General features: G+C 42.3%; 1 protein-coding gene across 10 annotated transcripts in view; it reads left to right on the top strand.

The window, feature by feature from the left end:
- Nucleotides 1-25,789, top strand: part of Atp8b4 (ATPase phospholipid transporting 8B4 (putative)) — a 214,737-nt gene that overhangs the window by 152,323 nt on the left and 36,625 nt on the right. For all 10 annotated transcript variants that reach the window (XM_010638545.2, XM_033765227.1, XM_033765228.1 and 7 more), the window contains 6 exons: nucleotides 1,542-1,730; nucleotides 8,647-8,762; nucleotides 11,796-11,960; nucleotides 12,697-12,808; nucleotides 16,355-16,460; nucleotides 23,487-23,640. In XM_010638545.2, coding sequence (XP_010636847.1) covers nucleotides 1,542-1,730; nucleotides 8,647-8,762; nucleotides 11,796-11,960; nucleotides 12,697-12,808; nucleotides 16,355-16,460; nucleotides 23,487-23,640 — 842 coding nt within the window. The remainder of the gene's footprint in view (nucleotides 1-1,541; nucleotides 1,731-8,646; nucleotides 8,763-11,795; nucleotides 11,961-12,696; nucleotides 12,809-16,354; nucleotides 16,461-23,486; nucleotides 23,641-25,789) is intronic.

Genomic DNA, 25,789 nt, shown 5'->3' with positions numbered 1-25,789 from the left:
TTTTTTTTTTTTTTTTTTTTTTTTTGGTACCAGGGATCGAACTTGGGACCTTGCACTTGTGAGTCAGGGTTGCATTACTGAGCTAAATCCCCGGCCCTAGGTAGGCAATTTTCACTGTAAGCCTCTAAAAAGAGGAACAGACTTCCAATTCACTTTTTAAGTATAGTATGTCAGTTTTAAGAGGTGGTCTCCACTACATTTCTTAACTTGGACAGGCTTTGGCTGTGCCTTTTATAGCCTAGATAGGCTGGAAAGCAATGACTAAATTTTCCTAGTTCAGAAAATGCCCTTAAGGCAAGAGCTGATTGCAGTTTTTGTTGTTGTTGTTGTTGTTTTTTAAATACCATCTCTATTATTTTTCTCATTCTCTGACCAGGACAGTTCTTGCTTATTAGCAGTTAACAGATATATTTTAAAAATTAAAGGTTTTTAAAGGTACTTGCAGCAAAAGAGATCAGTCCTCACATCTGATCTACCATCTTGCAAAAGGTAGGAGTTATTATATGATTTCACAGGTAGATCAAACAACTGCTTGGAGTTCTTTCCACTTTTGAATTTCAAGAATTAATTCACACCTATTGTAAGTGAAACAATACAGTCATTTATTTCCTAAACTCCTCCAGTGGTAACATTTTGCATGATCATTTTACTCTTTCACTTGCTTTATATATAAAAATAGGGATTTTTTTAACCTAAAGGAATTATAGTGTGTCCAGTAACATACAACTTGTTTTTGTAAGTTTATCTTAAATATCACTATAAATCAGAAAATATAGATCAAGCTTTGCCTTCTTTTTCTAATTCATTTTTACAAAAAGGATATAATTTTATGTAGAAGAGTTTATGCATACTATTTTAAAAAGCATATTAACTTTTTTTGCTTACTTTGTCCTTTTCTCTCTCCTCTCCCCTGTTACTCCAACTCCAACACACACACAGTACCATATAACAAGCATTGAGAGCCTGATTTGATTCCTTACATTTCAATGGATTTCTTATATATACTCTCATGGTTGTTAGTGGCTAACAGAAGTGGGATTCAGAGTAGCTGCTCCCTTGCTTTTTCGCTGTGAGATCTTGCCAGGAATCAGAGTGTCTTTCAGCTATCAGTCTCATGAGGACAAAAATGGAAATAATAATTTTAATGATCTTTACTTCAAAGGCTTGCCCTCAGTTTTATGTGAGGTATCAAACATTAAACTGACTTAGTTTATGAAATGTTCCTGATTCATCTCTGGGAACTGAAAATGCAAAAGCATGGTCTTTGGTCAGCACAGTGGGGAGGCAGACTCAGAAACAGATGTTCTCCTAAAAGATGACAAGGGCTACCTGGTGGTGCACATGGGGTCCTGGTGATATCCCAGAGGACAGACACCTGGTTCAGCTGGTGGATAGGGAGCAAAGGCTTAAGAATATCAACAATGTTTTCAAAGCTGCTAGTTGAGTTGGGTATTAAAGAATGAGTTGGGATTAGCATGGAATTCTAAGAATGTTAGTTGTTATTCCCAAGCGTGATATACTTTCTTTTTCTTCCTTTCTAGGAAAGCTAATCTACCAAGTTCAGTCGCCTGATGAAGGGGCCCTGGTAACTGCTGCTAGAAACTGTGGCTTCATTTTTAAGTCTCGGACCCCAGAGACAATAACAATAGAAGAAATGGGAACACTTGTTACTTATCAATTGCTTGCCTTTTTGGATTTCAACAATATCAGGAAAAGGATGTCTGTCATAGGTATGGTGGATGCTTGAGTTTATTTGTGATCTTTGAATGATACTATAGTTATACTGATGCTTTTCAAGGGTTATTTCCTTTTTGGCTCTATGCTGAGAGCTGTGACAGTTTTGTAACTTCGTGAGTTCCTGGGAGCTGCCGCTTAGTCTCAACCCTATAACATTCAACAGGGACTTACTATGTGTCTGTCTAGCATTGGCCCAAATGTTCTACTTGAATTTAAAGATTTAATTGACACCACAACAATCGTGAGGTAGGCAGTACCATTATTTTCATGCTCATTTTACAGCTAATGAAGTTGCAGCTTGGAGAGGCTGAGTAATTTGCCCAGGTTCAATAGCTTGAAGTGGCATAGTGTGGGGCTCATCCCCAGGAAGTGTGGTGATGGAGGTCTGGCTCGGGAAGAGGTTCTGGATTGCTTGGCCCACTCTAGTTGTGAACATCAGGAGCCATTTCATTCATTTTCTCAGTTCACCCTCCAATACACTGGATTTACCAGCACCACTGATGCGTGCTCCCAACGCAGCGGTAACCCTCAGTGCTGTTTCCATGCTTCAGGGAAGCCTACCATTAGCACACACTTGTCCCCTGTCTCTCTCCTCTCCTGATGACATCTTTACTTATTTCCCTTCCTGATCAGAGGAAAAGCACTCTGATTGCTTTTCAGAGCCGAGGCTCTCACTAGGTGTCCTTCCTTATCCTCCTTACTTCCTTCTTCTGTGCTTGTGCTTTAATTTGTCCTCCATCATTGGCTCCTCCTTGTAGGCCACAGCTCTACCCCACCCTGTTTCCTTAAGGTATTGTCCACATTGTGAGGTCTGCTGATTTTGCCAGCCTGTTGTTTCTGCTTTCCATCACAGATGAAGTTCTCAAGGCAAGTTTATGTCCCTCAGCATTCTTTCTCTGTTCATCCCCTTCGTGTTCTTGTGTTTCCACAGGAAGAAATGCAACTTCAGAAGTTCTGGTCACCTGGGACTATCCAACATGGTGGACAGTTTTTCTTAACTTAGTAATGTTTGGTCTTGTTGACCTTATTCTCTGACCCTCCTTTCTTTCCTCTCTGTGACCTTACTGGCTCCTAACCCTCCTCCTGTCCAGTGTTTTCTTTCTCAAGCGCCTTTGCTAACTACTTTCCCTCGCCCCACTCCTTAATCTTCTCGCTCTTGTGTTCTCCTAGGGTGAACTTGACCACTCCTTTGAGATGGCCCTGGTCTATTCTGTGATCTTCCTGTGTCTTCTTCCATTTCACTCTTCTCTGAGATTCATAGATTTTCACCCTTCTCCCGGAAGACACTGTACTATAATTACCTAAAATTCATGTCAAGTATGGAATTTGCTTTCTCATAGCTATTGTTCTTTCTATGGTCTGAATTAAAACCAGCAGTTATCTTTTATGGAAAACTTTTCAGTGAGCTGAACACTTTATAATGAGCTCTTTTATTGAATTGTCTCAATAGTGTATTACCTTCATTTAGGACACAGGAAATTGAACTGAAAGGTTTTAGTAACTTTCCAGAGATAGATGCATGGCCATTGCATAACTTGTCACATAACTGCTCAGTTGCAGAGCCAGTATTTGAACCCAGGGCTGTCTCTTCTAAAGTCTGGCCTCTTAACCTCAGGTGTAGTCCACCTGCTTTTGATACCTCCATATCCTTTATGTCTCCGGGGTAGGAGTTCTCCAACTTAAGCTCCTATGAGAATCACCAGAGGGCTTCTTAAAATACAACTGCTGGACTTCAGTCCCCAGTGTCAGATTCAGTTGGTTGGGGAAAAAAGAACCCAAATCTCCATTTCTAATAAATTTCTAGCTGATACTACTGGTCAGGGGATCACAGTCTGAAGACTGCTGCCCTAACCTAACTTATTCTCAATTGTTATTCATTATTTTTCCTGGAGATGTCTGAGACATTTCTCAACCCCACCTCCTTCTCTGTTGCCTCCCTGTTTCTAAATCCTCCCTCCACAAAGGCATCAGAGTAATATTTCCAAAAATAGTTTCATAAACCACCTTTTATTATAAAAGTCTTTTGTCTTTTTCCTTTAATTTCTCAATGTCATGGCTTTCATTAAGCAATAATACAATGCCTGCTTGTATTATTGCAATATCTTTAAAATGATTTCCCTGAAAATAATCTTCTATGCTGACACCAGGGTTCTCCTTCTAAAATATAGGCTTGATTGGCCACCATCTACTTAGAAAACATTGATGACTTCCTAGAATTTGAGGATTAAGTCCTTAGTGTGACACTCAAAATTATTTGCAATAGATTGTCAACCTACTTTTCTTCTGTTTCACAAGTTGTGCTCCAACCTCGGTAGACCTCATTGTTTCTGAGATGCATTGTGTACTCTTATGCCCCTATAATGCTGTCTTCTCCATCTAGAACAACTCTCTCCCCTACTTCTCTTTCTTGAAAAACTCCTATTTATCCAGTTCAAATACCACCTGTTTTTTCTTCTCCAAATAACTGCCCCTGCCTGTGTTCCTCTGAGTGCTTTGCTCGTAACTCCAGTGTGAGACCATCCTCAGAGATGTGTGATTATCCCCGGCAATAGGCAGGCCAGGCACCAGGCCTGAGCCTTTAACTCTCCAGGGCCAAGTATATAGCTTGGCACACAGAAACTTTGCTGTAAATAGTTTTTAAATAAAGCTCAACCCAAACTTTGTAACTCATTCATATCCTGGTCCTGGTGCTAAGTCAGTTTGGAATGGTAGGGTTTGGGGTCTCCACTACAAACTGGCCCTGAAAGCTTGCTCTCAGCAAGGGAAAACCAAATGCCATCTGAAGCCATTTGTGTTTATTTTTATGACAACAGGCTGTCGGCTGTCATCTGCTTAGGAGGATGCACGCTGCTCTAGGTGTTGGCTGCATGTCCCTACAGCAGGAGCTGTCTTCTATTTACAACTGCAGGGATGTGTTAGTGATGCTGGTTTGGCCCAGACTTGGTTTCTCTTTGCTCTGATGGTGTTGACAAAAACCTAAGATTGCTACACAGGGAGACTTGGCTTTCCTTCAGCGTCGGTCACCATTACAGGGATGGGGAAATCACAGCGTAACCGCAAACATGAGATGTCTGCTTTAATGGGTTGCACATGACAAAAGGTAATGTTCCACCGTGGAACTCATAGAGGCTTGGTGGCTTGGGTTGGGTTCCATTTGGGGTTTTAATCAAGAGGAATTTGAGAGGGACTCCAGGAGAGCAGAGAAGTCTCTGTTTGATAACAAGGCAAGAGAGCGTCCTACGCTCATGACTGCCACGTGACTTAGTGGGGCCGGCACTGATGTGAAGGCTCAGACATTTGTTCCTGCTGCTGCTGCTGTTTCAGTCTCTTCCTCATCCATTTCTTCATCGTCTTCTCTTCTCCTTCCTTCCCCATCTTTCTCCTCTGTCTTTCTCTTTTCTTTTTCTTTTTTTTTTTGGATCTGGTTTGTCATTCATCAAATCGATTACAGATTCAGTATCCACAGGGATGTCATTCTGAGGCCAGAGCTGTGATTTCAGTCTGTGGTATCTAAATAAAAGTCGATTTCTGTAGAATTTTGTCAGAGGGTAAAGAATCTACTCTTGTTAGTATACCTGTTGATATGGGTTGGATCAAAAACGTACCCCAAAAGTGTCAGGTGGTCAGTGAAGAGGCTCTTGGGAGGTGACTGGATCATGGAGTGCTAACCTCATCCATGGATTGGTCCACTGATGAGTCTGTTATTTTGAATGTGCTGTCAGGAGGCGGGGCTTTGCTGGAGGAAGTAGGGCCCTGGAGGTATGGCCCAGAAGGACGTTTCTTGTCTCTAGTCCCTTCAGATCTCTCAGGCTCTCTTCTCTTCTGGCTGCCATGAGGTAAGCACCCTTCCTCTTCCATGCCTGTCTGCCATGATATTTCTGCTTTGGAGCCAGCTGACCATGGACTAAAACCATTAGCCCAGATTCACTTCTTCTCCTTTAAGTTGTAAATGTCAGGTGTTTTTGTTACGGAAGTTCATGATACATGGGTGGCAGGGGGAGCAACTATGAGGGATGTCCAGATTTCTAGTTTGGAAGAATGAAGGAAGGGCAAAGATGAATACAGAGGTTAGGGTCATAGGAGAAGTAGCTCATTATTGGAGGAAGGTGAATGTGTCCAGTGTGAGACAGATATGTCTGGGTACATGTGAGAGATGCTCAGCTGGTAGTGGACGGATAGGTCAGAAGGTGTGCTGGAGATGTTTTGGGCAGCGGGTACCCATTGGAGTGCAGTCAGCCTTGTGACGGAACCTGAGACCAAACATGAATGGAGTTGCCAGGAAGAGGACGGAGCATGGGAGGAGAAAAAGACTCAGAAAATCTCCCAGGAGTGGAGCTCTCTCTTTAAAGGACAAGAAATAGAAGATTTATAACCTAAACCCTATGACCTTTGCCCATATGTTACTGTGAACACTTAAAACCATTGTGTTATTTTTAATTTGTTTTAAAAAGGCTAACTCTTAATGTGACTGATATTTTATTAGCTTTTGACAGGAATAACCCAGAGCCTTGAGGAAAAAGTGATATAAATGTTTTTAGTACATTAACTTAGGCAGGATTCCATGAAATTGGACTTACACAATCTCATATTTAAAGGGTGGATCTGGGTCAAGACAAGGCATCAAATATAGAAGATACTTATTGAATCAGAAAATTGCACAACTGGAAGGATGTGTGAAGTTAAATTGTTTAAAGATCTTTTTATATGTAGAAATTGAGATACAGAAATGGTCAAGGACACAAATCAAAATCAGTTTATGATTCTTTTAGACAAGAAATTCTCAATATGCAGTCTGGGGAACTTTAGGAACCCTTGGGGTTTTTTTTTTTTTAAGGATGCAGATGAATGAGAGTATTTGGGTAAAAATGTTTTCATTATCGTACCACTGTTGTCGTTTTCAGTCTGTTTTTTTTTGTTTTTTTTTTGATGAGTATATTATGAGGTTTTGCAACAGGCACATTGTGTGTGACTTTTTGGTATGGGAATTGAACCCAGGGCCTTCACACTGAGCTACATCCCCAGCCCTGTTTATTTTGAGACAGGGTCTCGTTAAGTTGCCATTTCTTAGGCTGAGGTTTAACTTGCAATCCTCCTGCCTCACCCTCCCAAAGTGCATGCTACCATGCCTGACTCCCACAATGTGAGATATTAGAGCAGAATGAAGCTGATATATGAGGAGCCAGCTGTTTTTTATTAAGCCAGATATTAAGGAGATCTGTAATCATGTAAAAGAATGCCAACTCTTTATAGTTTTGTTTAGAAAATGTAATTACTTTTATAGAAAACTATGTATGTGTTAGGTTTATTACTGTTGTAATAATCATTGCTATAATGATATTATAATCAGTGTTATCAGACTATTGATGAATCAAATTCGAAGCCTTCCCTTAGTCTTGACCATGAAGGGATCCTGAGACCAAAACATTTGAGAATCATACCCTAGTCTGGACATAAAAATAACCACAGAGAAATCATTCTGGAAAATGTAGGGTATGCATACTCTGCCTTTATACCTTGTGGGATGGAGGGGAAAATATGAGGGGAACTTATTAAATTGGACTGTTGTAGAACAAAAGCAAGAAAAGACTTTCCCTCAGACTATTTTTTTCCCTCTAGTGGAACAATTAGATGGATTACTTATATAGTTTCTATCTTTTTTCCCCAAAGTGAGTAATCACAGCTAGAATAGTAGAACTGTGTGAGTTCAGGAACAAGGAAAGCTGACAGAGGAGCTTAGAACAGAAGAAAGACCTAGATAGGACCCTGTACTCAAAAGTTCCCGGGGTGCATTGCATCTGCTCAAGCCAGGAGGAAACCAGAATAAATTAAGCATTGACTAAGAGTAGTTAAAAGTTAGAGGGGAAAGCAGCTAATTATTTTACTTTGGATGTTATATTCCTTTAAATCATGCTCAAATCAAGTTTGTATCCCATTAAATTAACAGTAGTGGATATTTCTGTTCAAGTTTTGAGGCATTTTACTTTTAGAGGAAAGGTACAGTTAAGTGAAAAGTGTGGAATGATCTTTGATTTAATGGTTGCAGCTCGTGAAGGCCACAATGTTCAGACCAAGAAGCGGGGACCCATACAGTTGTCTCAAAGGGTAAATAGTTCCTAGGAAGGAAGAAATACACAACCATGTCACTCATTCATTCATTTCTTTCTTCAATACGTAATTATTAAGTTTCTACTGTATGTCAAGCTGTGAAACCAAGCCTACAAAGTTAGGTCAAATGTTCTGAATGATTTGGTGGACAGATCTATAGGTGGGATTGGAGGTGCCGGAAGGCTGTTGTTCCTAAACGTGGGAAGGTAAAAACACAATCCCTGGAGAGCTGACTTTCCATAGGAAAGGGGTAGAAGCTTTATTTATTTATTTTTTTAAAGCTCTCTGTGGGGAGTGCTGCTGCCGTTACTGACCCAGGAGTAAACCATGGAGAATACATGGGCTTTTCCAAGAGCGAAGGCAGTAAAGAAATCAATCAGCAAAGTATAAACCATGGCTGGTATGTGTAGAATTCCACATGGAGACAATTTGGTAAAGCAGTGATGGTGATTTGAACAGTAGGTCTTGAATTTCACACCGGGAGCTTTCAAACACAGCTCTGAATTCTGCTCAGATGCAGAAGGTTTAATTCAAATATATCAACCCTTCGGCAACAGGAGTTAAGGAAAACAAGCCGGTCATAGGCACCCGAACACAAACACTTGTTTCTGAGTCTGGGAAGTCGAGAGATTCCAGTAGAAAGAAAATTTCTAAATTAGTAAAATAGGAAGGAAGCTCAGTGACTTAGCTGCCACTGAATATTTTACTGGCTGAAAAGTAATGTCCTTTCCCAAACTTTGCTGGAGCAGTTTTGACCGATTTCCTCTGTGAAGATCCACTTTTCCAAACTTGTTTCCTTTTCAGTTCGAAACCCAGCAGGACAGATAAAGCTTTATTCCAAAGGAGCAGATACCATCCTGTTTGAAAGACTGCACCCTTCCAGCGAGGCCCTCCTGTCTGTGACGTCGGACCATCTCAGTGTAAGTGGCTCTGTAAGGGTAGCATAGCAGCCTCTGTGCTGTCTCCTGTGGCTGAATCTCGCTTAGGGAGCATCGGGGAAATGATCTGACTGCAGAAATAGGGAACAGCCCGGGGGCTGATGCATGGGAAGCTGTGCCCGTGAGGGTCTGGGATCGGGGTGCGTGTTGGTGAGCCTCATGCAGGTGGCCCCACACCAGCCGCGAGGGAGGCACACCACGAGGGCTGGACCCCAGCCAGCGCTCCGGGGCCTTCAGAGTCACAGGAGGGGAGGGAGAGCTTTCTTGGAAGCCTGGACCAGCTCCGGGAAGTAGAACTGGAGAGCTCCTTTTCTCTGTCTCTCTCGTGTCCTGCCCAGGAATCAGCTGGGGCTGTGTTCAGAGCATCTGAAACCAGCTTTGTCCTCCACATGGGTCTTTTACTCAGGTTCTGCCATGACTGCTGCAAACCTGTCCCTTCCAATACCCGCTGAATTGCATCCCGGAAGCTTTCTGAAGGGAACCAAGGCGATTTCAGCTCCATGATTTCCCCCCGAAGACTGCAGGCCTACGTTCACTTGGACCCAATGCATTTGAACCCGAGATTCTCGCTAACATTTTTTTAAGGTTTTATTAAACCCCACATGAACTTTGAGGGAAACTCAAAGTCAAAACTCTCATTTTCTCATTGTTTTTTCTTTTCTCCCTTCAAAATTTATTGAAGATTTGTGTCCTTTGTCAGACCCTATATTTAATATAAAACATTCCCTGAATCCTTACAAAAACAAATAAAATATAAAAACGCTGTCTTTAAGTTTAAGAAATGATGGTTTAGTAATATTGGTTACAAACATAGCTATTGTTTTTGTCTTTCCAATAGAGCATTCTTGATTTTCTTTTAATCTTTTCCAGAAGGCTGGCATAGTCTTTTTTAAAAAAAAAAAAATTTTTATGAAAACAACATTGGAATCATAACTATCTGATTTTTGCCTTTACTTACACACCAAGGTCCTCGATTTTCATGTATTCTCCTTTCATACCCAAGCACAGGAAGCTTAAGTTGGTATTTTTATGTATTTATACAAAAGAATTTTTTTTTGGCAAGATCACTTTGGCTTGTTCTTTGCTTCATTCACTTTATTTATTTTGCCTGCTAGATTCTGATGTTTTTAAGTTTGTATTTAATTATTGATTTTGAATTGTTTAATGATAGGAAAAGACCTTGCCCCGGTGCTCATTTAGGGTGAAGCTTGTGTTTCAGGCACTAAATGAAATAACTTAAATCATCTGCTCTCTTTTGTGGTGTCCTCCTTTAGCTGAGTCAGTGTTCCAGTGCGGAACGCAGAGAAAGACACTGCTAATGCCCGGAGGAGTTTCGAGTTAAAGGCGAAGAAATGTTTGTGCGAATTAAGAGGACAAAAGAGTGTTACAAGGCAGTAACTAGGTTTTCAGATCAGAAGGGTCCTCGGCGGTGGTCTTGGAAGGCAGGGCTTGTAAAATATGACTGTGGTATTCTGGACGTTACCAACTGCCTACGTGATAAATGTGGGTAGTTTTTCTCCCCATCTGTCCGGGCCCAACAACATCGACACGGCATCCGCTGACTTTCCTTCCCATGTGTCCAGCTAGAGTGTGTCATGGTCTAACTTGTACGTAAGTTCTGTCTGTCCCATAAGTCTGAACACAATGGAGAGGTCGTGCCCCGTGGCAGTGCCAGAGGAGCAGAAATGGTAATAAAGCACTTGGCTGGATGAGAAGAGGCCCGTGGAGGCAGGGACGAAGTGGGAGGTGTCCAGTGCTTCCCCGAAATGATCTAGCTGTTGTGGTCATGGGAGTCCCGTAGCAGCCCCTGCCTCCCGTTCCCAACTCTTGTAGAAGGATAAAGTATCAGACAGTCACTTTACTGAGACCCTCTCAGGAAACAATAGTTTCCCAATCACTGGGAGTGTTAAATACTAACCCTGTAGAACATGGTTGCTTAAAAAGTAACAAAAACAAGCAAACAAAAAAGCCTGACCTGACTTGATGATGATGTCGTCTTTAAAATTTCAAAAAACTTCCAGTTTCCCAGATGTCTAGAAGGAGAAGTAAATCAGACTCCCCTTCTAGTCTTCCTTTTTCCTTTCTCTCTCCTTCTCCCCTAAAAGTTATTATCTGGCTATTTCACATCTATGAATTCATTCACTATTTATTGTTAGCTTTTGACCATGAGAATTTCCAAGCATGTACAAAAGTACAGCCATATGAATTCAGGCTCAGGTCAAACATGAGGGAGAGTGTGGCAAGACTGGGAGGTGGTCCAGCCGTGGTTCCGTCAGCACTGCCTGCCTGGGTCTGAGAGCTGGGGCCCTTTGAGGTTCTTGCTCTCCACTGGAACCCAGGGGCCACCCGGAAGAATATTCTTTTATGGATGGGGGACTGAAAACCAGAGCATGTTGCTTTACAGTGGTATCTCAAATCATAAGGGAGATACCCAGAGGGAGGATGAGGCAGGAGGGTCACATCCTGCCTGTTTTTAATGGAGATTCTGTCTCAAAATTAAAAAAATAGAAAGTACTGTGGATGCAGCTCATTGGTAAAGTGCCCCTGAGTTGGATCCCTAGACTGGGGACCCACTCATCGGATCTCAGCGGAGGCCCTCTTTTGCATACATTTCAGCTGTTTTTGCCCCTCCCCCAGGGTTTGTTCATTTATTTATTTGTTTATTTATTGTGGTACTGGGGACTGAGCCCAGTGGCAGTCTACCACTGATTTACATTCTCAGCCCTTTTAAGATATTGTTATTTTGAGACAAGGTCTCAAGCTTGGTTGGATTCATCCTGCCTCAGCCTCCCAAATAGCAGGGATTACAGGAGTGAGCCTCCTGCGCATTTTAACAGCACACAAATGCAATACTAGCACCATCTCCCATTGCTGAGGAGATAAAAATGAGTTAGGATGGCCAAGTAGCACCCTTGGCACCACATGCATCTGAGGGAAAAACTTCTCCTTCACCGTGGCAATGGGTCCCGCTGGCCTTACTCCTCCCCAGGTTCCTAAGTCTCCGTCTCCTTGCAGGAGTTTGCGGGGGAAGGCCTTCGGACCTTGGCGATCGCCTACAGGGATCTGGACGAGAAGTACTTCAGAGAGTGGCACCAGATGCTCCAGACTGCGAGTGCCGCCACACACGAGAGGGACGACCGGGTATCGGGGCTCTATGAGGAAATTGAAAGAGATCTGACGGTATCGTCTCCGCAGCGTGTGGGAGCGCAGCCTCTTTCCGACACTGAGTCCCGTTCTGTGTTGGCTTTGAGTTTGCCACGGATGGCCCTAGTGCTTTATTGGTGTTTGCAGTAGCTTCTGCAACTGGAAGCCCCCAAGATTTTGCCAATAGCAGCCTCCCTGTTAGATGTTAACCTCCGCTGTGTCCTTCATGTTACTGTGGGTTGATTTTTTTATCCCTGCATATGGCTCACTGTTTTAGAGCGTGGAAACTTGCTATGAAGAACAGGGCTATAACCCTGACTGTCCAAGCCTGGGAGGTCTGATGCTGTCTGTGCTATCCAGAGTGTGGTTTGTGCTAGAAGCCGCTTTTCCTGGAGCCCACAGGGTTCAGGTAGTACCGGGGAGCACGACTTGTTCATCTTTGGATGAAAATTGCACAGAAAGCTTCTCTTTTTACAAAGCCTGTGCTGGTTCATGAGTGTAGCACAGTGACCTAGCTTTTTGTGATCAGTTCCCTGGCATGAACCTTCCCTTATCTGGATCTCTCCATTGTTGATGTCTGAGAGGAAGCAGTCAAGTCGGTAGAGGCCGCGGCTCCTGACCCTTGATGTTAACATGACATGTAACCCTAACTCCCAGGTCTCTGCCACCTTCAGTTCCTGTTCCTTGACCACACGCTGAGATGGACAGGGATAGATATGCGAATGTTGTGTTACACGCATTAACATAAATTGTTCTCCATTTCCCACGGAAGCTACTAGGTGCCACCGCTATAGAAGATAAGCTACAGGAAGGTGTTATTGAAACCATTGCAAGTTTATCAGTAGCCAATATTAAGATCTGGGTTCTAACAGGAGATAAACAAGGTAATTTGAAAATTGATGATGATGATGATGATGATGGTGATGTTTAGAAAGGGGGGAGTGGAATTCTGTGGTAAACTTTTAATTAAGAACTTTAATTACCTAGATATTTGTCCAGTCCTCCACATAGGAAAAAGCTTGAATAGTGTGAGAGTACTACTTACACAGAACCAAACTAATCCCATCCTTAATGCCTCCTGCAGTGTATCATGGGGTCAGGAGAGTTTCAGTGTAACTTTCTCTAATATCAATGGGACACCGTAGTATTAAACTATTTAATAATTATGCCATGAGCATGGTCCCCAAGTAGGTCAGATATCCATGGCGCTGAAGCCAGACCCTGGGGATCTTGGGTTGCACCTGTAATTTCTTGATAGAGAGGTCAGGGTGGTGGACAGGCTTTGGAGAGGCTCAGCCAGGCAGGTTTACTGACTGTTTATGGAAATCTCTCAGTGTTTGTTCCTGTCTGTCGCCCTATCTGATCTGAGGGTTGTAGGGGGATTTCTGGCTTGTTAGACTTGGGTTCCAGTGGGACAGGCTGAAATTCAGGAACTGGCATTAGCCTGGCCTTGAGTTTCTGTAATCTGGAAGTTATAAATGAGGGTGAGTAAGCAAAAGCCAAAGATGAGGAGGACTGCAATATGAGAGGCCCCACTGAGTGAGGGGACTACCCAGGAGAACCAGGAGCAGACACTGAGTTTCCAGTCTGACCAGTGGAGCCCCCAATGTTCATAGTGTTTCTGATTGTCCTTGGCCTTCATGTGCTAGGATCCAGGTTATCTATAACTTGGTCAGTTTCACTAATAAAGAAGCAACATTCTTCCTTTAGCATGGCACAAGTGAACAGATCAAGCACCCCGCAGTTTTGGAGGGCAAAGAGCTTGGCTGCAGAGGTTAACTTGCCTTTGAAGTGACGTGGTGACCTCTGTCAGTTTGATTATCTGTTGACTTAGGGAAAGTGCCAGGTCTCATGTGTGGGCCAGAGAGTGCATTAGTCTGCCTGTCCCATCCCTATTCTGGTGAGGGTTCCTAGAAGCATCAGGAGGGAGACTGCTTGAGCCCTCTTGATTCAGCTAATGATGGATCCTGGAATATTTCTGAGACAGAGGAATTGGTACTGGAAGATTAGGAATGGATCACACAGGGAGAAGGTAAACTGGCACGTAAATACCTGTCCACTTGGGGGAAGAAGGCACAGGAAAGCTGCAGTCCCTCAGAGGAAAAGGAATATTCTCAGGGTCTGGACAGGAGGATGGAGAGGTGGCCCCACAGGCCTTGGAGGCTCCAGTATGCCGTGGACTCCATGCCTCAGAGACGGGCTGACTCCCCGCTGTGGACATGTCTGCTACAGGACTGAGATGCGTGGAAGTTGCTTAAATGTGAGGAGTGAGACTGTAAGACGGGAGGGTGGGGGGATAGTGGAGGTTACTGCAACACAAGTGAGAAAGCTCAGCCCCTGAACTGGAGTCCACTAGTGTTACGGAAGTCCTGCGGTTATAGTCATATCTGCTTATCAGAGAAGATTGAAGATGAAATTTAGGAATAGGTTAGAGTCATAAAGGATGTCTAAGCTGTAGTCAGGAACAGCATTTAAGATAGTCTCATAGAATTTAGAGACAGGATTATCAGGCAGGTTCATGGGAGCTTGAAGATGACTTAACAGTTTGCAAGGCTTTCTTGCCGCACAGGAGCCTGAGGTCTTCTGCACTTCCTGGCCCCTGCCAGAGCCGGCTAGACCTTGGAGAGGTAGACCAGCTGTCTGCTTCTATTAGTTTGAGTGCTGAGGGGGAATTAGGATGACTTGGAATAAGCCTTTTATTTGGATTATAATTGGTCTGAAGAGGTTCCCTCTTTCTGGGTTATTAGTAAGGCCCGATTTCCAGTTGGAATTTTACTGGCTCCTGTTTGGGAGCCAGGAGTATAGCACTGCCATGCTCTTGGGTGGCCTTGCTGTTTTTGGCCTAGATTGATAAGGCCAGGAGCAGCTGCCACCTCAGGCTCTGCTGCCATGCTGAGGACAGGAAAGGCTTCTTAGAGAGTCTTTTATATGGACTTAAACCTTGGCCCATCTTGGGGGTATTTTTGATTTTCGGAAAGCTACAGGGTGTAGCGTAAGCCCAGTCTTGGAGATGTCCTGGAATAGCTTTGCCAAGGTCCTTTCATGAGTCTGATTTAGCTCTTCATATTTTTTATGAGGACTGGGTAAAGGAATTAGAGATTGGCCATGACTTGAAAGAGGTTAGTAGAGAATAAGAAGCCCTGTATTAATTAAGAGTTAAATTTTCTTACCAGTGACATCAAGGGTTGTTACCAGTTTTTTTTAGAGGCGGCAAAGATGTCCTCAGTTGGGGTGCTATTGCAGCACCCCAGCCCTCGGTCATCCTCTTCTTTCTTGAGGACAGTGATGACATCAGATTTGGGGTACATTGGCGCAAACGGGGACTGTGTTGGTGCCCTGGGAATTTGTTCTTCTGGTGGGACTACAGTCTCTAATTTGCTTCACTGGTGGTGTTGAAGATCCTATCCACTTGCTGGTCATTTTTTAAAGCATTGGGGAATTTAAAGATTTGATAAATCTGTTCTCTAGATCTTTGTCCAAATTACTTATTCAAAACCTAAGCAGTAGAGAGTAGAACCTCCTGGTGCATTAGCAGATACAGACTTGCTGAAATGCACTCTTGATCTGCGCAACAGCTGTTTGATTCCTACAAACACCCACAGATTTACTATTATTTAGCTTTGATTTTTGCGAGAGATATGCTTTAGTTTTCCAAAGATATGCTGAGATTTTTATCAGTTGCCTTTTTCAATTCAGGACAGATCTGACAATTCTGACTAGAATTAGCTAGGGTCTAATGATTGTATAGAATTAGGATCAAATGAGTCTCTGGAAGATGGGAGGAGCTAACTATCCGGGTTTATTTGTCTAAAAGTGGAGGAGGCCTGTCCCCCAAATCATGTCATTCTATAGTTCTCTAGTACAGCATCTCTGGGTGGTTTCTGAGAAGATAATTAGATTCCAAATTTCTGTTCATTTAATGGAAAAATGGCCACGTTGTGTGTGGGAAAACTGTACATTTTTTCCAAGAGCTTTATTTGTTATTCAAGTGGACACTTTGTGAATTCTTTCTGCAATTTACCTACCATGCTAGAACCGAGTATTAGCTAAGTTTAGTATTTTGGCTGTCTAAAAGCACTATTTTAGGGCTTCTGATCAAAAGTTTTATATTTACTCATGTCTATGTTACGGTACCACAATATCTTAGGGTTTCCTTCTGGGTGCTAACTTGAGAATCTCAAGGTAAACAAGAGGCTAAGGTTTCATGGAGCACACTACTTCTTAGTGGGTTAGGGAGTGGTGAATTTGATCACGGAACACAAATGTTTGGATTTCCTTCTGGTTCACTTGTATTTATCATTCATCAGGCTCCAACATCAACAGGGTATATAGAATGTGAGGAGATACAGCAGTGGCATCAAAGCTTTTATGAAAAACATACTTGTGCTATTAAATCCTGTCTTAACTGAAGCAGCTTTGTGTTGTACCAGAAACTGCCATCAACATCGGTTATGCCTGCACCTTGCTGACTGAGGACATGAATGATGTGTTCGTGATAGCAGGAAACACGGTTGGGGAAGTGAGAGAGGAGCTCAGGTGAGAAGAGGTGAAGGGAGGACGGAGAACAGGAGGGTGGGAAGGAGGGGGGGAAGGGGCTGTCAGACCACAGAGGAAGCAGAAAGATGCACTGTAGTTGTCTGTGGCCCCAGCCTAGTACAGTGCTCTCTGCACATTTCCTGAGGTTCTGTCATTTTGGTGACAGACTCAGATATGTCTGGCATTTGCAGCAAGTTATTATCTTTGGGCCTCTCCTGTCTCCTGAGACTTTTTTGAAAAAGATTTCCCATTATTTACCTTGAGTTGTCCTTTAAAATTGTGCTCTGGTGAGTTCTCTGGCTCCATTTTGACCCACAAATTAAGGATCTCCAGGGAATAGAGCCTGGGGATCTGTATTTAATGATCAACTAGACAAAGCTGACAACTAGATAAATTTGGAAGATACAGCTGTAAAAGATGGCGGGTGATGTTGGAATCATCTTTCAGCATTAAGGAAAGTAGATATTTTGACATACTAACCATTGAACCTAGATATATAACACTTATGAGAAATGGAATGCTGTGACATTCATAAAACTGCTACAGAGCACCAGAAAATATGTAAGTACTGACACTGTGGATAATAGCAGATAAACATTAGACTTAGAGGAATGAAATTTCCAAATACCTACCAATTTATTTTCTCTCTTCATCAGAAAGCATTTAAAAACCTATGTAATCATTTCCCCAGCGTTTAAAAATGCTGTCTCAAAATAATTTTTCTTGCTATTGTTTGTAGTAGCTTCTCTAAGCCCCACTTGCTGGAAAGGCAGCCTTGGATATTAGCCTGACCAGCTGATAATTGAAGATCAAATTTCTTACTTTTTTATATCTCCTCTATCATGCTGGGTAGAGGCTATGACTGGAAACTGCATGTCTCTTTGCCAGAATAAAAACTGGGAAATCTAATTCATCGTTATTGATACAATTTCATGATTATTGATAGTATTTTATGATTTATTTGTTTGATAGCACTCTGAAGATATTTCTATTGGAATTTATGATTTTCAGATCATTTTTCAGTTAATTCTAATGATGCAGTCCATAAAGGCTCTTGGGAAATAGTAATAATTTGTTTAATAAATAACTGAAATTAAAAAAATATTTTCTTTAAATGGTGTTTTGATCGGGGCAGGATGGGGGACTTGACTCTTGCTGAAGGAAGATAGAAGTGCGAGTAGACTGGGATTCAGTGAGTCCATGGTTGGTTTTGAGGGTCTGAAGAGTACCGTGAGCAGTATAGATCCATATTACTTCCTTCTCAGGCGGCCCATCTGTCAGTAGTAATGCTCTCCCTCTTTTACAGATTAGGAGATTGAAGGACAGATGAAGAAGTAACTTGCCCAAACTCACCAGTGGCATAGCTGGGCTTTGATCTCAACGGCCCGTGCGCCTCATCCCTTGCATGTTTCTCTAAACACACCTTCAGCATAGTCTTCCCCACTGTAATGGCTCATCTAAAGAGTGGAGTCATTGGGCATCTTGCCGCCTCGCTTGGGGGAGTGGTCAGACTCCTGGTTAGCCTCCTGAGGCAGGAGGAAGAGTGTAGTCTTCCTGTTGGCTGGATTGGAGTGGGAATCCCACAGTTCCTTGCTCACTGGCTGCCTGGGAGCCTTTTGATATGTTCTTAAAACCCTCTTTGCCTAGTTTCCTTTTTTGAAAAACAAGGATGCAACTAGCCACCCAAAGGATTATTGTATTTGGGGGATTACATGAGATAAAAACACAGAGATTAATGGCTGTTCGTGGAGCTGCCCCATTCCTTTTCTACTTACTCCTCCCGCTTCCTTTTTCCTTCAGGTGTTGGTCCCAATCTTTCTGCCCCCAAATTCTGCTTTTATAAATATTCCTGTGAGTGAGCCTGGAACCGTGGGAAGGAAAGAGTGGTACAAACCATGCCCAAGGGAGCAGAGTAGAAAGAAATTACTTTCTCACCATGCCCTGTCCCATCCCACAAGACAGACTCTGAGAGGAGCTCTTTGGAGGGAGCACCGAGAGGACATGGAATTTGACTAGGTGCAGCGAGGAGGAGAGGAGGTTTGGCCATGCTGCCTTGCATAGGCTGGAATATACTCAGGTGTTCAAGGTGTTCAGGTGTCCCAGCCACTCCTTTCAGAATGAGCTGAGACTTGGCGAAATTTTCCTTTTTCTCTCAAAAAATTTAGTGAAATTCTGGATATGGGGAATCAGGATGACACTGATATGAGTGTCAAGTGTGTAGGTGTTCAAAAAGCAAGAATTGGACTCCTCCCTTCTCTGTGCATGGCGATGGTTGAGGTACTATCTCAGGATTTTATCCGGCCACATTTGGTTGACTAAATAGATGATAGGCCTGTCAATGTGTAGAAATATGTAGAAATTCCCATTATTTATATACTGTTTGTGGGATGTAAATTGGTAGGAACTATCTAGAGGATAAACTAACTATATATCCCAGAATTACGTAGTATGCTTTAGACTCAATGATTCCTGTTTCTAGGAACTTTCTAGAAATGTAAGTGGAATACAATATAAATATGTATATAAAGTACATATTTATTGCTGTGTCAGTTATGATAATAGACCATTAGAAATAGTAAAAATACTCTGTCATGAAAGACTTTGTTAAGTACACATAATGGAATACCACGCGGTCAATAAAAGTAATTATGTCTTTGTTGACTTTGGAAGATATCCATGATATTTTTTTAAAGTGAGAAATGAGTTTATAAATCATTATGCACAATAAGATCCCTTTTGGGCAGAATAATATGCATTTATAGCACTATATGTATGTCTACATCTATAAAATACCATATGTCTATTTACTCTTATTTATCAAACTTTGAAAACATATACAGTTTTCTCTGGGTAATAGGATTATGCAGCATGTTTACTTTCTTCTTTATGGTTCTTTGCATTATTTGAAGTTGTAGTGTTCATGTCAAACCTTCATAATTAAAAACAACCTAAAAGTAAGTTTTTAATGAGAAGAAAAATATTCAGAGAAATAAGTGTCCATTTAGAATCAATATTTCACAGCCCCTCTGGCCACCTTGCTTAGCTGCTTGGAAATGTTGATTTCAACCTAGATTTGGGGGAGCCCCATTCCTTGAATCTAAGAGAGAGAGGCACTGCATGGTAGAAAAATCAATACATTTACAGTATGTGTTTGCTTACTGTTAAGTCCAGGGAGAAAAAGTACACCAAGAAAGCGATTGCTTCAAGGTGCTATCTGTGCTCCTAATCTTTGTTACTTCTATCTAAACCCTAACTTTTGGGGTGAAGCATTGAAATCATAAATTTGTACCATCCCCTTTACTACTGTTATGCTTTTGAGTTCAGTGAAAGTTCATGCAAAAAAAAAAAAGTGTATCAAAAGAATAGGATCTGAGTGATAGTAGCTATTGGAAGGAAATGACCTAAATGCTTATATTTAAACCTGTCAAATGTGTTTAGATTATTTCATAAACATGGATATGTAATTTTCATGCGTATCATACATACGGCTTGTTTCAAATTTAATGTCTTGAGACCATTTTAGGCATTTGGAGCCCTGGCTTAATTTTGCTGCTGTAGCTGCCTTCATATTAAGGGCATACCGAGAAACCTACATTTAAAGCCTGCTATGGTTTCTCAGAAGATTACTGCCTTGATTACATTTCACCAATACATGTCTTCTGCCCAAAGAAAAACAGGCTGAAAATGTAATTTTGTTTGGTCTGCCAGAAGAACTCATTCCATATTTCATTTTTGTAGCATTGATCACATGTTTTGTTAGAAAAAATCATTAAACCATGAAGTGACTGACTTCATTGTGCCTTCCAGGCATCCCCATGATATACTTATGAATTGATATTTCCTCTTTAATCAACAAAATGTGCATTGGTAGTTTTTGAACATCTACTTGATGGAAAATGATTGCATTGAATGAACAGGGTTCTGAAATGCAGTAGCCCCAGGGGTGGGCAGAACAGGAAATATTAGTTGTGTGATCTGGACCATTTATGTTTTTTGGTGGAGGGTGGGTGGGGGTGCTGTGTATGATGAGGTCTTCAGTGAAGAGGAAGATTGTGCTGGCTATAGAGTCACATAAATTATTTGAAGCACTACTGCATAGAGCCAACAAAGTGCATTTTGGTCCTAACTCTACACTTCAGTCATCCAGGCAAAATGTTTCAGTAATTAAATTTCTCTCATAAATCGTACCTTTTCAGATCTTGAGATCTTCTAGTCCGAAGTGTCAGAAGCATGGCTCTATAGCTAGTATCCATTTTCACAGTTTGACTGGCCAGTCCCAACCCACTTATTTCTAACAATAACATTATTAATGGCAGGAGCTGAGTGACTTATAGATCGTTCTGGTTATAAGGGATGGTGGAACTGGACCTTGAAATCAGAATTTCATTAGCTTTCCTCCTTTCTGAACCACTGCTACAGTAGCACCAGTCCCTTAATTCCTCTTCTGTAACTCTATCTGTCCAACCCAGAGGCAGCCTGCAACTGACTCTATGTATATAAACTGATTTGTGTGGTAGACCAAGAACTAGGAGTTTAAAGTCCTGGGTTCTAGTTCTGACTCATCACTGACTGATCAAATTCCTGGAAGTCAGATAACTAAACCTTGGACATCAGGGGAAGACCTTGGTCCTGGACCTGAGTCTCCCGGTACCAAGCCCAAAACTCTAGCATTGGTATCCAAGACTAGATTGTCTTCTATTAAACATAATGTCATGAGTTCAATCCGCTTCCTAACAGATCCTTTCAGTGTCCGAATATAGAGTTCCTCCGAAGACTGAGTAACCAGAAGATTCTTTCTGCTGCCGTCTCTTTTCTTCACAAAAGGTCACATACAAGCATGTACAGGCCTCTCTGTGCCTTGCTATGCTCATGATGTGTGGGACTATGAATGTCACAGTCACTCAGCTATGATTGCACATTTATACACCACTATTGTCACAAACTGCTCTTCATTACAAAACTTAGAAAACACAGGCACTCTTTTGGCATTTGTTGTTTGTATTCTGTGGTCAAGTATTGTGTGCTATGCCTGCAAAATATGTGTGTGTGTGTGTGTGTGTGTGTGTGTGTGTATGTGATTCCTTTCATTGAAGGGAGTAAGGCACAGTTTTTTCCTTCCCTCTTAATAAATTGTTTTTGCAAGAACCAGCTGGTGTTTGAAGAGCTAAGTTCCAAGAATAAAAAGAAATGACAGCTACACAACACAGGCAAAGGGCTGAAAACGTGAGCGCTTGGGCTGGCCAGGAGTCCCGGCCTTCGAGGAGAGAGCAGAGGGAATGTAAGCAAAACTGGGCAGACTGTCCCTTTTCTGCCTGAAAAAAGGGTTCATGTCACATGTTAGGAAGACAGTGTAGGGGGAAAAACCCAAGTAAACAGAATGTCAGCCAGTGCTTTTGTGAACTTCACCCTTCCGTGGAATGCTTTCATTCTCTGGGGGAAAGCAGAGGTTGAGTCATTTATACAGAGTGAGAACTTTGCTAACAAGAAGACCCCAGGAGATGTTTTCCCTTTGTGACTTAAGATCCAGTTTATGAGCTCTGTGGTGCTGTCAGAGAAACGTCCACCTCGAAGGTAGTTGTCTCCCCTGTTTTCTTCATGATATGGGGTTGTAAATCCCCACTCCCGTGAGGGTTCCCTGACACGGTTATCTGCTCCTCCTCGCACCTAAGCAGTGATTTTTCATGTCTGCTCTGCCTTCGCCTCCCACTCTTACTCCCCACATTTCTCGAGTAGCCATCTGGCTCTGTAAATCTTTCTCTGTGGTTTTGCAGACTGGTTGTTAAAGGAGTGACATTGTCCTCAGGCAGAGGGTCTGTGACCTCTAGGTACCTAAATACAAGCTGTGATTTCCATCCTGGACAGCAGAAAGAGGTGCTGAGCCAGAAGATAAGCTGTGTTGTTGTTGTTGCTGTGAGTTGGGGTTCTGCTATGACATTTTGTGTGCAGACAATAAGTGTTACATCGCTGAATAATTAGAAAGCTGCTGGTGAAAAAGGTTGTTTTGGTACAGCGGCCATTGTCTCCTCCTGGGGTGTCTACGCATAAAGCCGTCTCCATGAATGTTGTTATGTTGGGTGAGTCCTTCCGGAACCTGTGTGTTCTGCCATAAGCCAAAGCTTTCACCACGTAGCTCATCTTTCACGCCCCATTTCCTTCTGGCCACGCACCTCACACAGCACTGTGGACTCCAAGGTTGGTGGCTGGCTGGGGTGCTGGTCTCTGGGGGCACTGGCTGGTAGGTCTCCAGCTGCAGCTTTGTCTGCCCTATAAGTCCTGTCCGCCAGGGCTCCTCCAAGGGCGGGCACTGTCTTTGCATTTTGAAGAGAATCTTGAAATGTGTCATCTAAGGGCTATTATGGCACCTAGAAGACTCCTCTTAAACAAGATCGACCGGTTGGATGTGGGCGGGATTCTTCTGGAATTCCTGCCAGTCAGATCTAGGGAATTTGGAGAGAGCTTCCATGTGGCGTGAAGCCCTACACTTTTGTGTCTGTTCACCTTGTTGGAGGATGAATCTGTTGTTCAGTCTGATGAGTATAATTTTTGCTTAAAACATTCTATTTTATAATGACTGGCACACACACCACTTATCATTTGCTTTTATTATCAATCTTTTTTAAAAGATGTGTTTCTCAGAAGACTGGATTCTATTACATTGTGCCTCAGATAAATGGAATTCTTAGATTTCAACAATTGTCTTTAGTTTTTTGCTTTCCATTATTTAGTGGTTCGGCTGCCCATCTACACAAATGTATCAAGCACTCCTAGTCAAATCCAGCTCAAGGAGGAGATTTACCTTCTAGGTGATATAAAACATTTAAGATGACCCTGTTTTTGTCATGTTTACCTGTCCATTTCCTGCAGTTTAGAGATGGAACTCCTGACCAGCTCCCTGAAACTGGATCTTCTTCCCTCTTGGCTGACGAGGGATGGAATGAGTTTGCTGCAAGGCCAGTCTCTTGTCAGAGTTGAAGGCATGCTCTGTGTACTTTGTTGTGATTTTCTTTTCACCCCCTGTTCTTTAAGGAAGGCAAAGGGAAGTTTGTTTGGACAAAACAGTAGTGTTCTCAGTGGCCATGCGGCTTGTGAAAAGCAGCAGCAGTTGGAGCTGGTCTCGGTTGGAGAAGACACCGTAACAGTAACAGGAGATTATGCCTTGGTCATAAATGGCCACAGTTTGGTGAGTTCACTTTGGGCTTTTGTCCTTCCTTTGTCTTTACCCCAAGTGCTATCTCTTTGTATAGTCACAATAAGAGTTGTTCTTCTGTTTCTCCAGCAAGTGACAGTGCCAGGAACAGGGCATACACAAAGATTTCCTGTTGCAAAGGGAAAGGAAACTTCTAATATATATTTCATACATTACTGCTTGAACTATCACAGTGGAAGGGAGGCACTGAAGAAATACTGTATTCACAGAATATCAATCTTGTCTAAATGATTACGGACCACTTAGCAGCATTATTTAAGTGCTCTTCCGAGGGGGAGTGTCGCAGTGCTCTGTTATTTAATTAAAGTAAGGCGACTTGGTGGATGAATTACAATTATTGCTTTGCCAATGTTTGTGATTTGCAGAGCATAACCTGACCTTCATATAATTACCACACCAAATTATTGCCATTAAGATACCTCTGGTGGTTTTTCTAAATAGCAGTGTTTTACGGCAATGCCAAACAATTTGCTTTGATTAGGAAATCTGGTTCTTGTCATAATAGAATAAACTCTCATTGTACTTTTAATGTAGTTCAGGTTCCAAGCCTTGAACAAATATCAAAACACTCTTCTGAGTTTCTAATTTAGAATACAAAAGCTCCGATTGCATTCTAGTGAAATTATCATTTATATGTACAAAGGATTAATCTCACATCTTTCTTTGGCTTTGATGATCATTTTTCATTTTGGACTTTGAAAAATAAGTGTTTCTTCCGAAGACATTTTCTTAGAGGACAAAAGAAGTTGGATCCGCATAGATTGTATTTCCCCCTTGTGACCGTCGGTCTGTTAGCTCTTAGTGCTCAGCACATTGTGTCCAGCTGGATTCCAGACGTAATGATGTGTTGCCTTCTACACCATGGAAAGTTACAGAGCTCGGTTGCAGGCCAAGCCCAGTTGAAAGTTTGTCCAGATGACACGAACTTCTCCCTAGAACACATGAGCAGCGACTGAAAATTACAAGGCTGTCAGCTGGGGCTTGGAGTGGTGGTGTCCGAGTGGAATTGCCCAGGGACCATATGGAGAGTCCCCCATGAGCTGGGCTTGGCCTTCCCTCTGGGCTTACAGAGCCCGAAGTGCAGCGTGTGACAGCGCTCGGGTGATCCTTCATACCAGTCTTGCTCTCTGTCTCTGAATCTGTTTTAAAAAGGAGCTAAGATGGACGCTCTCCAGGAGCCCCATTAGCTTCGAAGCCTGACTCCCAGGAAACCATGAAATGCCATTTTCATTTAAGGAGAATCGGCTGTGTTTTTGCTAGTGTCATCAGAAATCTTGTTATAATCATGATTCCACTTTGCGCAAGCCCTGCACTGCAGAATGTAATTGAGCCTCTCTTTCTCAGATCTGAGTCTGGTTTTTCACTTATTCGTAATAAGAAAGAGCAGAGGCAAAAGGGATTGCTCTAAGGAAGACAGCCAGTAACATGGATTTTCTTTCAGAAAGGATTATTACATCTGAAAATTCTAGCGCACAATTTCCTTTAGGAATTATGGGCTTGGGTATGATAATTTTCTACAACAGAGTTGTGTTTCTGTACTCATTCACCCAGCTGTCCATTCATCCCATCAGTGATTATTAAACATGTGCAGGTCACAGTGAGAGTCTGACAATGATATGAATAGAACTCAGTGTTTGTTTTAGGGATAGCTTCTAGTAGTTTGTCAAGCATACGGCAAGAGAAGAATGAACACAATGCTTTGAGAACATGGAAACAGACTCATTCAGTTCCTTGTAGAAAAAATCAAGGAAGACTTTCTGGAGGAAGTGATATCTTCAAGTAGAGCTGCTAGCAAGTACAAAGACAGAGGCAGGAAAAGGCCTGTCAAGTCAAGGGAAAGAAGCAGTTGGACTTGACAGGAATATAGGGTAGACTTAAAGGTGACTGTAGAAGAGAAAACTCAGATGGAATGGCTGGGCCAGATTGTAATTGGCTGTGAATGTCTTGCTAAAGAGTCACTCAAAAGCCGGGCATGGTGGCTCATGCCTGTAATCCCAGTACTCGGGAGGCTGAGGCAGGACGACTGCTGTGAGTTCTAGACCAGCCTGGGCTACATAGTGAGTTCCAGGTCAGTCTGAACTACATAGTGAGACCCTGTCTCAAAAAACCAAAAAAAAAAAAA

This window comes from Fukomys damarensis, unplaced genomic scaffold (assembly GCF_012274545.1).
Source record: "Fukomys damarensis isolate Sample0158 unplaced genomic scaffold, DMR_v1.0_HiC HiC_scaffold_17, whole genome shotgun sequence".
Lineage (NCBI taxonomy): Eukaryota > Metazoa > Chordata > Mammalia > Rodentia > Bathyergidae > Fukomys > Fukomys damarensis.
Note: the sequence above shows the minus strand (reverse complement) of the source record. Positions and strands in the feature narration are given on the sequence as shown.